General features: G+C 44.0%; 1 protein-coding gene across 7 annotated transcripts in view; it reads right to left on the bottom strand.

Moving 5' to 3' along the window:
• The window catches only part of SYBU (syntabulin), a 112,090-nt gene that overhangs the window by 60,431 nt on the left and 36,689 nt on the right, over window positions 1–14,970 (bottom strand). Inside the window, exons 1-3 of one of the 7 annotated variants that reach the window (XM_025871507.2) lie at window positions 13,501–13,624; window positions 9,452–9,532; window positions 7,500–7,701 (exon numbers count right to left, since the gene is read on the bottom strand). In XM_025871507.2, coding sequence (XP_025727292.1) covers window positions 7,500–7,701; window positions 9,452–9,475 — 226 coding nt within the window. In that variant the 5' untranslated portion in view covers window positions 9,476–9,532; window positions 13,501–13,624. Of the gene's footprint in view, window positions 1–7,499; window positions 7,705–9,451; window positions 9,642–13,500; window positions 13,625–14,970 lie in introns of those variants that run through there. The other 6 variants (XM_073893113.1, XM_073893112.1, XM_073893111.1 and 3 more) reach the window with 6 other exon arrangements.

Raw genomic sequence — 14,970 nt, forward strand, 5'->3', positions numbered from 1 at the left:
TGTGTGTCTTTTTTTCTTTCTTGTCCATTTTCCCTCAGCCTAAAAACTTTATCAAAACACCTGTCATTTGATAAAAGCCCTATCTTTATTATAAATGCAACACTTGTTTTTTTTTTTTGGTGTAGTAGTCAATGATTAGTTGTGTATAACACCCAGTGCTCATCACATCACGTACCCTCCTTAATGCCCATCACCCACTTACCCACCTCCCTATCTACAACCCTCAGCTTGTTTCCCAGAGTCAAGAGTCTCTGATGGTTTGGCTCCCTCTCTGATTTCTTCCCAGTTTTTTCTCCTTTCCCATATGATTCTCTGCTCTATTTCTTATATTCCACATATAGGTGAAACCATATGATAATTGTCTTTCTCTGATTGACTTATTTCACTTAGCAGAATCCCCTCCAGTTCCATCCATGTTGATGTAAATGGTAGGTATTCATCCTTTCTATTTCCTCTTTCCCACCCCAGTTAAGTTCGTTTTATAAAGTTGTCTACACTCTATTTAGTCACCTCCCATTCACATCTCAGCTTGATACAGTTTGGATTCCATCCCTATGATTTTCTGGTACTGTTTCTGCCTAAGATCACTGATAACCTGTGGTTTTTCACCCTTGAACACTTTTTAGTGCACCCCGTCCTTAGTCCTTAATCTTGCTGTGACATCAGAAGCTGATGGCTATTTTCGTCTTGAAACTCTTCCCTTAGGATTAGAGACACTGTCATTCCCGACTCCCCTCCTTCCTCTCTGAACTCTTTCTTGGGTGTCTTGGTTTCCTTTTTCTGTCTACTCTTGCTTTGTCTTGGAGGTCTAGCCTTGGGCCTCTAATCTTTCTCCAGGCACTGCCCTCGGGTAATATTACCAATTCCCCGGACTTGAGCTACCAACATCTCTGACTTCTCTTTGGAGCTCCAGACAAGAAGGAGACACCTTACTCAGTGTCCTTCTCCCCAGCCCTGCTGCTCCATTTGTGTTCATCCAGTGGAGAAATTTAGATATAACTCTTTCCTGCCCTTTCTCCTTGCAACTGGTGACTAAGACCCATATGTTCTAGCCCCCAAATCCTCTCCCATATCATTTTAGGGTCTTTAACTAGACTGCCACAATGGCCTTCAAACCAGGCAGGCCCCTTGCCATCATGCCTGCTTCCTTCCATCTACTGTCCAACACATAATCAGAAAGATTTTTCTAAATTCTAAATCTAGTCACAACTCTTTCTTGCTGAAAACCCTTCCATGACGCTGCAAGATCTTTAGGAATTGCAAAATGGCAGCCCATGAGCCACATTCGGCTATTTATGCATGGTACTTAGCTGGCAGAGTTAGTGAAAAACCTGAATTCTTAAAATTTCGAGTATTGTTAGAAGGAGCACATGCTGTCCAGTTCCAAAGTCCCCTCTTTTGTCATCTATTCAGATGGCCTCACTCTCCATACTACTAGTCTAGTTTCTGTATAGATCCTTGATCTCACGGATTGGGTTAGCACAACATATAAAACCCTTCCTGACGTGGCCTGGCCTGCCTTGCTAATCTCATTTCGTGCTTTTAACTCAGGTCTATGATGTCAAGGCTCACGTTTATCCACTACACCACACTAACTAATGTTACTTCTTTGGATGTTTGGGTTTATGAAATGTGAGAGGCCAATGTTGATAATAAATGGAGCGATGAACTCAGATTATAAGGAAGAAGTGTGTGCAGTGTGAGCATAGATAAAAGGGTCAGAAAACCAACACAGGTGAGTAAAGGTGGTCGTGTGGGAATTGCATCTAAAGATGTATTATCCCGCTTAGTCTTGGCACCAGGCTTCAGGCAGTAATTGATTTTTCAATCTCTGTTTTATTCATTATCATGGCTTTAGCACAATTCTGATCCTCAGCAGGCATTTAATAAATGCTTACTGGATACTACATTTTTGTGGAAGCTTGCAAAAAGGGCGAATTTCCTGTTCCTCCCAGGCTACAGTTCCTCTTTTTTCTTTTTCAGTGAGTCCACTGGGTACTCACCAAGAGTGGACCCAGTACACCTGCTTCCAGTGTACCCCAAATCATCCTAGTACCAAAGAGAGTAAATGCAAAAGAGAAGTATGCTAGGGATGGTAAATCCAGAGAGAGAGAGGATTATATAGGAAAATAAAGGAAGAAAATGCTTTCTCCTCCCCTTTTACTCGTCTACCACTTGGACACAAGTTACACCAATAATGTAGATATAAAGAATATTAATGCTAAGACTAATGACATGGGAATTGTAAATACAGGGTGAGAAGCTATCATTTCTAGGGAATGTGGAGGTAATTTCCTTGACCCATGCCCTGAGTTTAAACACCTTGGCTGGCCATCACTTCTATCATCTTTGATCTTTCTTCATCTTGTGATGCCACTGGGGCATACCCTTCACAGCCCTCATCCAAAATTCCCAAACCCACACAGGCCACTGAGGCTCAGACTTCATGAGGCACAAGAGTCATCTGGAAAGCCTATAAAATACAGATTCCTGGGTCCTCCCATTCTGTGATAATAGGTTAGGGTGGGGCCAAGGTATCTGCATTTTAAACAAGTTTTCCTGAGGATTCAAAAGTGGACAAACACCATTCTCTGGAATTGAGAAACAATTCAGATTATTTTAGGACAATCTTTAGTATTTTAGAACATAAAAGATTTTCATGTTAAGTACCGTAATCTGCTCTCAGACATGGTCCAATTCCATCATGATTACCATTCACTGTCCCTGCTGCTAAGTATTTGTTATTAAATGGCAAAAAATTTTGCTCTTGCCCTTTTAATTGCAGTCACCACATCCTCCACAAAGAAATATTGCCCATGTATCCCTCATTTGTAACCTACATCATTAGGTACTTATTTCTGCGGCTGAGGCAGCTAAGCACTTGAAATATATATTACACAACAGTGCCTGGGTCCCCTACTCATTAAAATGATACTAAAGTCTTAGGGTTTTTGTTTTTTTTTCTTCACAGCAGGTTGGCAATCATTCAATTACAGTGTAATTCAGTATTACAGCTCATTTTAGTTGAAGCAGTTCATCTCCATTCTGATTATTACGTTCAAAGGCTTACTCTATCCAGATGCCAAGTTTCTGCAACGGGACAAAGGCAAAGAGGAAATATTTCTGTTTGGCAAGGCCTGGCAAATTTTTGGAGGTATTGTCATGTCGCAGCAGGGCACTGGTCAGGTTGTAATTTGCCCTAATTATTCTTCCCACAAACAGCAACAATGATTACCTCTAGGTCATTGGCACTCTAAGAAGGATTTTTTCCCAGCCACTATAAAACCCAAAATACTTTCCACAAACACCTTGCTCGGGATTCAACGGCAGAGAATCTTAGAATCTGACCGGTTAGTGTATTGACCCGGTACATGTGTTTAATGGGTTAAGTCACAAACTTGCCTATGTATCTGTGTGTGCACCTTAGCAACATAGAAGTAACTCTGAGAAATCACTGGTCTCCCATAAAACTACCAGTGTTCTCTACCCATAGTTCATTCCACCTGCCATGTTTACAAGGCACCCCAAGGAGAACTAGAGTAAAACCCGGCAATCCATCTGCCTCCCAGCTGCAAGGGGTAATTATTACCTCAGCTCAGCAGGGAGGAATGCACAGCATGCTGCTAACCATGTCAAGTGACTGATGGAGGGGACTGACTTATGCAGGTCCTGGGCTTTTCCAAGAGTGGCTGACCCTACCACCACGGTAGGATGGCAAACAGAATTCACTACCAACAAAGAGAGGGGTGAAGAATGGACAAGAGGACTAATTCAATGGGCCACACCCAGGACACAAATCACAAATACGGGTTTTATCACTTCTCACGGTGTGTTAAAACAAGAAACAACGGGGCAGAAGGGTTGGGGGAAGGAAGACGCAGTGTTGGTATTCTGAGCCACTGGTTACAAAAACTGTTTAAAAATAAAAGTGGGGGGGCACCTGGGTGGCTCAGTCGTTTAAGTGTACAACTTTCTGAATTCGGTTCAGGTCAAGATCTCAGGGTTGTGGGATGGAGCCCTGTAGTGGGCTCCGCGCTCAGCGGGCAGTCTGCTTGAAATTCTCTCCTTCTCCCTCTGCCCCTCCCCCTGCTCGCTCGCTCTCTCTCCCTCTCTCTAAAAATAAATAAACTTAAAAAATAAAAGAGGGGACATGAAAGCATGTTTTGTTTCTATTGACTTACTGTTAACTGTACTTCCTTATGTATTTTTTTTTTTTAAACTTTAGTTAATATTTACCAAGAATATATAATATTTTACTTGACATGCACACAGAATAGGGCCTGGCTTCCAATACCATATAAACTTAACTGTGTCCAATAAAGGTCACAGTGACTAAGACCAAATACAAACTGTAAAGGATAGACTGTTTTATCGGGAGACTGATGTCAGAGTACAAAACGTACGTGCCGATGAAGTGCACAAAACACAGGCATATCTTCAAAGAAATCTGTTAATAAGAAGCTATTAAAAGAAACGCTCTTTGGGGATACACCCCAAATGAATTGCAAAAGGTCACACACAACTCCTTTCTCTGAAATGAGGGAGATACAACATACAAATTAGCATATAGAATATCAAGTCATTAAATGTTCCTTGTCAAGACTCCCGGGGGAAAATAAGGGGAAGGCAGTGAAGTGGGGGAAGGATGGAGAGAGTAGGCAAAAATGGACAGGTCACTTTGAAAATACACAATTCCTGATCTTTTAATTTCACAGATCAGTAAAATTAAAAGAAAAACATAAGGTTAATGTGGAGAACACACCAATGTAGAATTGTCATTTGTTTTGCTCAAGTTTAAACACCATCCACCATCCTGACTTTTGTTATAACATTATAAAATAAAAATATAATATAACATATAAAGGATAGGAAAGCCAGACTCTCAAAGTAAAGGATAATTATTTATATTAGGTAAATTTAATTTCATGTAAACTCACCACATCCTTCTTCTAAAAACTGAGTATCTTAGAACATACGATGCTCTTCCCAATTAATGCCTTTGATACAAATTTGGGGAAAGAGTCTCCAGTTTGCAGTTGTGAAAATGTAATATTCAAATTAAATTGCATCATATTCCTCCATAATTTCACTACCTGATTGTAAGACTCCCCCCTAACTCTGCATGTCACCTTTTGCATTACTGAACATGATGATTTATAAAGAACACAAGCTAATGCAGAATGATCACTTGTAAGGCTATGAAGCTACAGAAGATCGCTAAATTATTTTAGGTTAGTCCTAGCAGAGGATGGCATTTTTAATGTTTGCATGTGCCTTGGTCTCTAACTTAAATGCCACGATTAAGCAGCCAACACATACTCTCGCCTCAGTGTTAAAGTGGCTGGATTAAAACCAGCTATTTCCCCCTGCTGGTTGGACATGTTGTACATTCTCTACCTCACTGCCTACAGCTTTAATGCTCCCCATAGTCCCAAACCCATTTATTTCCCATCCACCGACCGACCTCCTAAAGCATCATTAACATGCCCCCAAAGGGGGTTCCTGTCAATTTTAGTCAGCGCAGCACTCAAAGCAGAGGGGGGGCGGGGGGGGGGGGGGGGGCTCCATAGGAAAGGAAGGCGAAGAAGGAAAGGCACCGACCGAAACCTTGTGGAAGCACCAACACAGAAAGATGAGGCCTAGGAACAGAGGGACTCCTACCCAGAGACTGGATGCGAGGCTAAAGATGGAAAGACAGGTTTATGGACGTCCATAATTAGATGCTTCTGCCACTCAATTCTCAGCTAGTTAATGGCAGAAGGATCAATATCTCCTTTCGATTTTCATGTACAGCATTATGGCCTTAGTGGGAGACAGGTCTCCTGGGAAGGAGCGATCATCCAGGAATGGGTCTTGGAAGGAGTGACTCATAACCAAAATTAATAATTTTCTTGGTTTGCCTAATGTATTTTCTAAAATATATGTGGAGTTTTTCTTTTGTTTTGACCATTTTTTTTTCTTCTAACACTACTCACCCTGAAGTCAGTCACAGAGAAAATGACTATATGGAGAAAATATCGGGAATAAATGTGGAATGGAGTTATGTAAACAAAGGATGTCAGTTGGAAATGATATCCCCTGGGTTTGTCCACACGCAAGCAGAGTGATCCCTGAGCCCCAAAATGGAGTTAAAGCAAACAGCACTGCCTTCAGCAAACATGTTTCCAGGTTCTAGGTACCTTTGTGTTTTCTTTTTGCAAGAGTATCAAGCAAACCATCAGTGGGTCTCCATTTTAAACTAGATTCATATAATCCAAATGGCAAGAAACAAACTTTAAATATTTGGATAGAATTTTTTTTCAGAATCAAGCAGAAAATCTGAGGCTTTACAGAGAAAAATAATTAGCAGCATAGTATTTCTAATGTACAATTTATGCATGGGATAGAATTATTCCATGAAATTATGTAAGAAATCCAAAGCTGCACTTAAAAGAACCCTGAAAAATATATTGATACTAAAAATAATGGGATATTGTATCCTGCTAAATTAGGAAATTAATCACAGCATCTTGATTCACATGTCCCTTCACATACATACATTAACCTTCTAATTACATTTTCCCTAAATAAGTCCTAAAAATTATCCACTATGAAACATTCTTCATTACTCACAAGACAGTCACTCTTTTAAATTTTACCCAATTTTCTAATACTTCTCAAAGAATACAAGTCAGTCCAAGTCATGTGCTTTAATGGGTTGTAATAGGCTCTGTCTTTGATAACGGTGGCACCTTGAGAAGCTATGAAGAGGTTTGTGCCTTTACCAAATGTGCTCACAACTTTAAGGAAACTTCCTTAATCGTGTGCCAAAAGTGACATCCCTAGTTCATTTTTTTTAAGAACCATCATGTATTAAGCGCCTCTATGTCAGGCACTGTACTAGGATTACCTTTAGGTCTCATTCAACACTACAGCAACTGTACAGGTAGGTGTTATCATCCCATTTTATGGATGTAACAACTGAGGCTGAAGGAGGTTAAGCCACTTGCCCAAGGTCATTCAGCTTGTAAATGGTGAAAGGTCAGGGGTTCCAGCTCAGGTGTGGCAGATTACAAAGCCTCTGCTCTTTTCCTCTAAACGACAAGGTCAGGTTCGCCCTGGGAGATAAGCCTCCTGGATCCTGACCTCATTCATTAGGAGGTGTTTTGTCTTTGGGGATTCTATAATCAGAAGTACACAGGTTTATAAAGGTTGCTATTATAAAACGCAAGCTAACACATTTCCCAGGTTTAACAAAGGAATCGTTTTCTAAACAGTCATAGAAACAAGTTAGTTTCATGTGGTAAATTATAAACTAGAATAACATAGAAAAACAGGTGCAAATTTCCATTAGGGTTGAACCATGTGAAGGTCAAAAGGGCCAAAAAGGTGCATCTTCAGACAATTCATCCTAATAGTGGAAGTGTAGATCTAGGCTCTAAAGGGCACACCCCAGTCCATTCACGGTGCACCAGCAGAGCACAGACTTCTTGATTGTGTGGCTTCCAGGGGTACTATACCTGAGCAGAAGCTGTTGCTGCTTATGGTCCTCGCTGAGCGCCCAGAGCTGCCGGCATTGAACTCTCTGCTCTCTTCCTCAGAGAAGGGAGACTCAGAAGCTGGGGACACTTTGTGCTGTTGCTGGGGCAGATGGGGCCGAAGAATCAAACGGGGAATGCGGCTTCGGGTAATCTCCTTCTCATGATGCTGCACTCTCTGCTCCTTCTCAAAATTGGACATTAAAAAGAAAACAAACGGAAACTTGTTTCCCCCCCTCTTAACTCCTCCTGTTTGTTCCTTCTGGGCTCAGCATCTAAGAAATCACATTTCTGAATATTGAATCTTCACAGAGCAGTCCTTATCTCAGTAGCTTAAACGAACATCAAAACTCTGCCACCGAGCTAATCCTTCCAATCTCCTGAAGAGCACATACTTGAACATGGGTGAGCGTGCGCGCACACACACGTGCACACACACACACTTCCACCCATTAGCAGGAAAGCCATTCCATTCACCCATGCAATTCCTAACTCACCTCCCCACTCTGGCTTTTTCTCTCACATTCAAGCTTCCGCTGGTTTTCTTTATTACTCACAGCACACTCTGGCTTATTAGTTGATTTCCTCTAGACTTCCATTTTGCTTTCCCTGAATTAGCTGTGACAATCTGATTTCTGCTTTCCGGTCTGCTCACAAAGTAGAACACTATACCTGGAACAATTCTTTCCTGATAGATCATGCAGACTTATCTTTCAAATCCCTCCTCTTCCGGCCAGGATCTTAATTATTTATTAATATCCTGGTACACAAGGCTTGTTGCCAACAGAAAAGCAAACAAAAATCCAATACCCAGTAAGATGGCTCCACCTTTTACATCATGTTTAGCTTTTGTTTTCCTTACAGGACACCCAGGAGAAGAGAGTTTTCTCTCTCTCCTTAAAAACACGGCATTAAACACAGAGGGCGATGCCTTGGTTTTAAAAATGCATAGAAAGTAATATTTTGGCAAGGTTTTCTAATTTTTAAAGTGCTTTCCCAACCATTATCCCATTTGACCTTTACAACCCAGGCCACAGAGAAGACACTAACTTAAATCCCTATTTACAGATGAGGAAACTGAGACTAAAAGCTTAGGTAACAAGGCATATCATCTAGAAGCAGAGCAAGCCTTAAGTCGTGTTTTTCGGGGTCACCACCACCCTGCCTTATTAAAATGGATTCCTAGGAGGAGCTCTTTGCAAAAAACTCACCGCTCCCTCCAACCTCTGCAACTGAAAAAGGCGTTTGGATTGGGTAACAAACACTATTTGGAAACATGACCTCCTGCCCATTTCCACGAGGCTTACCAGGAAGGGTCGCTGCCAAAGTCAACACCTCACGAGGTCTGCACAGTGCAGGAACTGAAGGGAAAGCCTCAGCCGCGGGGAGCTCCTAAGGTCGCTCAGGCATCCACCCCATCCAGGGCGAAAGCCGCACCCAGCCTCGGGATTTGTTCGGCACATCAGTCACCCAGCAGGTATCCCACGTCAGCCACTCTCAGCACACCGCAGACCCTGAACCAATGCTGGGTCGCTGACATGCAGGGGGACCTTATTTCTCAGTCACCAGAACACCAAATCCTTTTTATTCACATCACACACTGGACATCATTTGAGAGCCAGATCCCAAATCCCCAATTTCAGGAGATGGATTAACCCTCCAAAGTCAATCTTTTAATCCTCATGTCAACCCCTCAAATCTTTTCCTCCACTACCATCTTCCCATCTCCTGGGTCTCATCACCTGAGCAAATGCCCCTCTACCCTCCCAGGGTCCCCCACCACCTCTCTGTCCCCATTCCCCGCGACTCTGAACGCCACCCCTCCAGCCCTCACCTGGCTCGCCCATTGCCCCGCAGTGCCCACCTTCCCTCCCCCCCGCTCTCCCGCGCCCACGGACGCTGCCAGCCGCGCCCGCACGACGTGCCCTCCTTACCTTGGTCTCTCGAAGGGGTCCCATCGCTCTGCTGCCCGCCGGGTCCCCGCGCCGCCGCTGCCGCCGTCCAGGAGGAGGCACCTGCGGGCACAGGAGCGAGGACACTGCGCTGAGCCCGCGCGGGCTGCAGGCGGCGGCTGCTGCGGGGCCGACACGCCGCCGCCGCCGCCGCCGCCGCCGCCGCCGCCCCCACTGCCGCTCTCTCCGCTCCGAGGGCGCGCCCGGCCGCCCCGCCCCGGCCAGACACGTGGTGCCGCCGCCGCGGCCCGCCGCCGCTCCCCGGGCGCCGCCGCCTCCCCGCCACCTCCCTCACCTGCCGGACCCCCGGGTGACTCGTCGGGCCCGCCCGCCCGGTCTCGCGGCTGGCACTTCCCCCTAGCGCCGCGCGCCCCTCCCTCTCTGCTGAGCCCGACACCGAGGGGGCAGGCCCGGGCTGTGAGCATCTCCAGCCGGCAAGTGCCCGACCCCCTCTCTTTGGCACCTGGGGTCCGATTTGAAGGGGGGCGCACGTCTGATAGGAGAGCGGAGAAAAGCTGCGACATCACTGAGGGCCAAAATGGAGAAAGTTTTTCCCCCGCGGCCCCTCCCTGCCATCTCGGTTTTAAGTCAACAGTCGGCTCCCCACAATTACCTCGCCTGAGAGAGATGGGGCGGGTTCCCCTGCACCCGAACCCCAGCCAAGCCAATGCTTGCAACCTTAATGCTGCAGGACTGACACAGCATCTCGTTCAGGGATCTCAAAGGCCGATTCTCCTTGGGGGATTTGCATCAGAAGGGCCAGGAAAAGAACGAAGAGGCTGCTTCCCAAGGGCTTGGGGAAGCCAGGCTGTTTTAAGATCCAGGGCAGCCTTTTCTCCATCTCTGCGCTGCAGCAGCTGGGAATGAGCTCCAGGCACACTGCTAGGGGAAGGTGACTACACTTGAACTCAGAAACCCGGGTGCAAGGCAGCACTCTACTCCCTCCCAGCTGAGTGCCTTTACCATAAAGTTCTTGACCTCTGTGAACTTCAAGTTTATGCTTGTTAAACTGAGGGAAAATAATAATAATATCTACCTCAAAGGTACCTGTGAGGATTAGATGGGGAAAACAAAACAGCTGTACCCAGTTTATTGAACAGAACTTTACAAGGGGTCGTTGAGTCACACCCAGGTCACCCCTTCAATATTTGCTGAGGCCTCTTACATGACAGGCAGAAAAAGCATTTGTGACGCAAATTTGTTCAAAAAAGCTCAAAAACCCAGCCAACTGAGAAGTTAAAATAGAGATCATCAGCTGGGTCATGGGCCTTATTTACAACACCTGATATAATCTTATCTAATGATGGAACTCAACATATATAACTTAGATGTCCTTCACTCAGAATTGGAGGATATTCTAAGCAGCAATGTAGACAGGAAACAGTCTGATCCTTACACCCAGCATTGTATGTGGGAGGACTGTAATCCTTGAAAATTGTATTTGAACCACCACCATCCCCATTTGTCTTCCAAACAGCATTTTTCTGAGTCCTCAAATCTCAAATCTAGGAATAAGCAGCATGAGCAAGAGAGAGCCTGAAATCAGAGGATTAGTGAAATCAATTTGCCTTTTTCCTATATCCCTAAGGAAATTTTATCCCATACATCTTTATGCCTTTTCAATCTACTTAGAATTCTTAAGCAGTGAGCTTGGTAATCTTAGAATTCTTTATTTGGAGGGAGGGGCGATTAATTCATACTTTCCATACCCGCACTGTCTTAGATAAGGACTTCAGGAAAGTGATGGTCCAGGATGATTCCTACAGTCTATTATTTCCAGAATTAGGAGCCCAAGGACATATGACACAGGAATGGACTGTTAGGGGCCAAAAAGTGCTTCTGACTTACCTACTGAGAACTGAGAATTGAATCTGGGGGCCTAAGAATAGAAACACCCGGTCAGAACCTCAGAGTCGGGGCGCCTGGGTGGCTCCGTCGTTAAGCGTCTACCTTCGGCTCAGGTCACGATCCCAGCGTCCTGGGATCGAGCCCCACATCGGACTCCCTGCTCAGCAGGAAGCCTGCTTCTCCCTCTCCCACTCCCCCTGCTTGTGTTCCCTCTCTCACTGTGTCTCTCTCTGTCAAATAAATAAATAAAACCTTAAAAACAACAACAAAAAACCTCAGAGTCATTCTAGACTTTTTCATCTCCCTCATGTGGCCCCCACATAGCAGAAACCAACAAGTTATCTCCATGCCACTCTAGTAATAATATCTTGAATCTGATTACTTATGTCCACTGTTCAACAACTCTACAATCTTCCTTTAGAGTCTAAACCACAAACATCCCAGATTATTGCAGTAGTGGTCTAACTGGAGTTGTCTTGCTTCCAACCTTGCCTCTTCTTCCTTTCTTGACAGTTTTTAAATTTTTCCACAAGGCCTTTCAGAATGGCCAGATCAAGCCACGTTTCTTCATTAAAACTCATTAGTGACTTCTCAGTTGTCCTCCAAGTAGTATTCAAACTCCTGCATATGGCACAGAGGCCTTTCATGATCTGGTCTTGTTTACCTCTCTGAGCTCATTTATTACCACTTCTTGTCTACCCATCCCTCCCCCCATCCATCCCTACCCTCCACCCCTTGGCAACTCTGCCTCCCCATGCACATGGATAACACTCAAACTGTAGAACTTTCAGTTCTCTGGAGGTATCCCGCTTACTTTCTCCTCTAGACTGTTCACATGCTGGTCCCTCTGTGTCGAGCTTTTCTTGCAGCTCACTCCCCTTAATCCTATTCCACTCCTAAAGATACATAAGTTTCATTTTAGAGACAGCTTCTTCCAGGAAACCTCCCTTGATCCCCCAAGGTCAGTCCTTACATATTTCCAGGACACCTGTTTTTAATGTACCCCAGGAGAGCTGTTATGATCTTGTATCAGAATTCCCTATTTATCTTTCTGTCTCCACCAGGGATCATAGGTAGCGCCTAGTACAGGTCCTGTCATACAGTAGGCACTCAATATACAACAGTCAAAGGAATGAATGCATGAATGACTGAATTCTATAACCCCATAAGGGGCCCATCAGTACAGGATGAAGGAAAGAGACACAACTTCTGTTTTGCAAATGACTCATAAAGCTGCTTCCAATATGTCTTTGTATTTGATGATGGGGTGTGTGCCTAAAAAATCCAACATGTGTTCAGTGAGAGCTTCTACTGCAGAAGTGCAGGCAGTGAGAGGCTGTGTGGTAGCCCTGCTGTCACCATAGCAACCCCGCCAAGGGAAAGGCTGATGATTTAGTGCTCTAACCGCTCTTAGCTCTGTACTTTTGGAACCCAAGCCTGTTTTTCTGCTGTTCTAAAAGGCAAGTTTTACAAATGATAATATCTATGCCGCCTTTAATTTCATTTAAGTGTTTCTCATGTCATTAAGAATAATGTCTTATAACGTTTGGATTATACCATCAAAGAGATATAATCTAATATAGTGTATCATATTCATCTTTCATCTTTTAAAATATTCTCATGCATCATTTTCCATTTCTACTTACTTATTTTCCTGTCTTGTTTTGTAATTTTGCGGTTTTTCCTTTAGAAATGAATGTAATGCTGGTTTTTAGAGAATATCAACTGCTTTAGAAGGCTAGAACCTTTCAAGATTATAAATAACATCCCTGCCCGCGCCTCGGAAGGAATGGGAGATAGGGTGTTATAGATTGGGGGAAAAGGAGTGTGTACAGGTAATTATGCCCCCAAATTTGGGATACATTATCTAATTCTTTATGTGAAATTTATAATTAAATGAATAATAGCTTTCATTTACACAAAACTTTATATTTTCAGAGCTCTTTCACACATATAATCTCATTTGAGCCTCACAAAAATCCTGTGAGGTGCATGTGGCCAATCCCTGAAATCAGATATGATAAAGGACAGGTTTTTTATCACTAGGAACCCCCCCCACCAGCAGACTGCAAACTTAACAGAAAAGATAATACACACGAATGCATTGCAAAGAGAAAACGTCTGCACCATACAACCGAGACCCATCACAGCCCCCCACATCCACTCTGTCTCTCACAGCTCACCTGCGTATGCTGAGGGCTTCTCTCGACTCAGTCAAGGCTGACAAAGCACCATCTCCTAATCCTATCAGCTGTGTGAGCTAGCGCTGCCTTCTGTCTCAGTGACCCGATGTTGGGTGATCTGCACAGCAACAAGGAGCAGCTGACGTGCTTTACAACACGTCATGAGGAGAAGAAACTGCATTCTGGGGCATCCTGGGATTTTTTGTGGTGGGGTGGAGACTCATATTTTTCTTACCAGGGAGAGAGCTGCCCATTTTCCCTTAGAAGCGTGTGAGTGATCAATCCTCCTCTTACTGTATGTGTGTTATTGTTACTATATGGTTAAGGGATTTTGATGTTAAAACTGTAATGAGTAGAATTCTGCAAGGTCACTCCCTGAGGAGGGAGCCCAGAGAGTACGTGGGACAGAAAGGGGAGTGGGTAACCTGAGGCAAGGCCAGGTTCAGAGTGTGTCAGTTATCTCTGCTCTGCAAATAAGTCTAAAGTCAGATGCATCTTTCAGGTGAAGAACAGGAATTAAGGGAAAGTCCAGGTAAACAGGAAGAGGCTGAGGGTTGGGGCTTGAAAGGATGATATGGATACAGTCTTCCACTGGCCTGATGGGGGAGCAAACATGAGGTAGTCCTCCTCAAATGCCATCTGCTGTTTGTGGCCTTTTGCCCATTTTTGAGAATAGGGGGAGATACTAGCCAAAGACATAGGGATGGTGATTATATTGAACAAATTGGGAACACGTGGTTGAACAAGTAAGTGTATACTTATTGGGACAGTAGGTTAGAATGACTGAAACTAAGATACTCTGGAAAGTATGAGTGTAAAGTTTGCCATCTGGATAGGGGAAATTGAGTCTTGACATTTACCCAATGAAAAGCTTCAAATGACTAGAAAGACAGTAAGATGTGTGGGTCTTATGGACTTGTAGAAAGGGCAAAGAAAGTTATCTGTAAGGTAGGCATAGGAAGGCCTAAATCTAGAGGCTGAATTCTGGGCTGAGGGCAAATCACCTTCCATTCTTAGGAGACCAAGAGACCAGAAGCATGAGAAGCATAGGGTGGTTAAAAGCTGCCTGAGCCCAGTGGGAGAGTTACCTAAAGAGAAGATGAGGCTGAGACTCTTTTCACATGCAGCAGGGGCACAGCAGGTAGCCCAGGTTAGAGGCTCTGAAGGATTGATTCAGCATTCACACCAGTCTCAGTTTAGAAAAGAAATTTATAATGTGTTCCCAGAAAGGAGATCTGTGGCTAGATTTGAGTTACATTAGAAGAATCTATTCTCCATTATATATCATTTATTTCCAAGATTTTGTACTTGTTTTATGCTCATCTTTCTAGTAAATGCTCTTCTTCTTATTTTTACTTATTTATTTTTTGTAATTTTGCTTTTATTTCTACTAAAAGATGGGAGGAGGGGGGATTTTGAGATTGTCTACTCAAAGGGCAAGAGCAGTATTGCACAATGGGACAGAGCGCC

Source organism: Callorhinus ursinus, unplaced genomic scaffold, assembly GCF_003265705.2.
Source record: "Callorhinus ursinus isolate GAN/ISIS: 27379988/994484 unplaced genomic scaffold, GSC_fseal_2.0 scaffold5, whole genome shotgun sequence".
Lineage (NCBI taxonomy): Eukaryota > Metazoa > Chordata > Mammalia > Carnivora > Otariidae > Callorhinus > Callorhinus ursinus.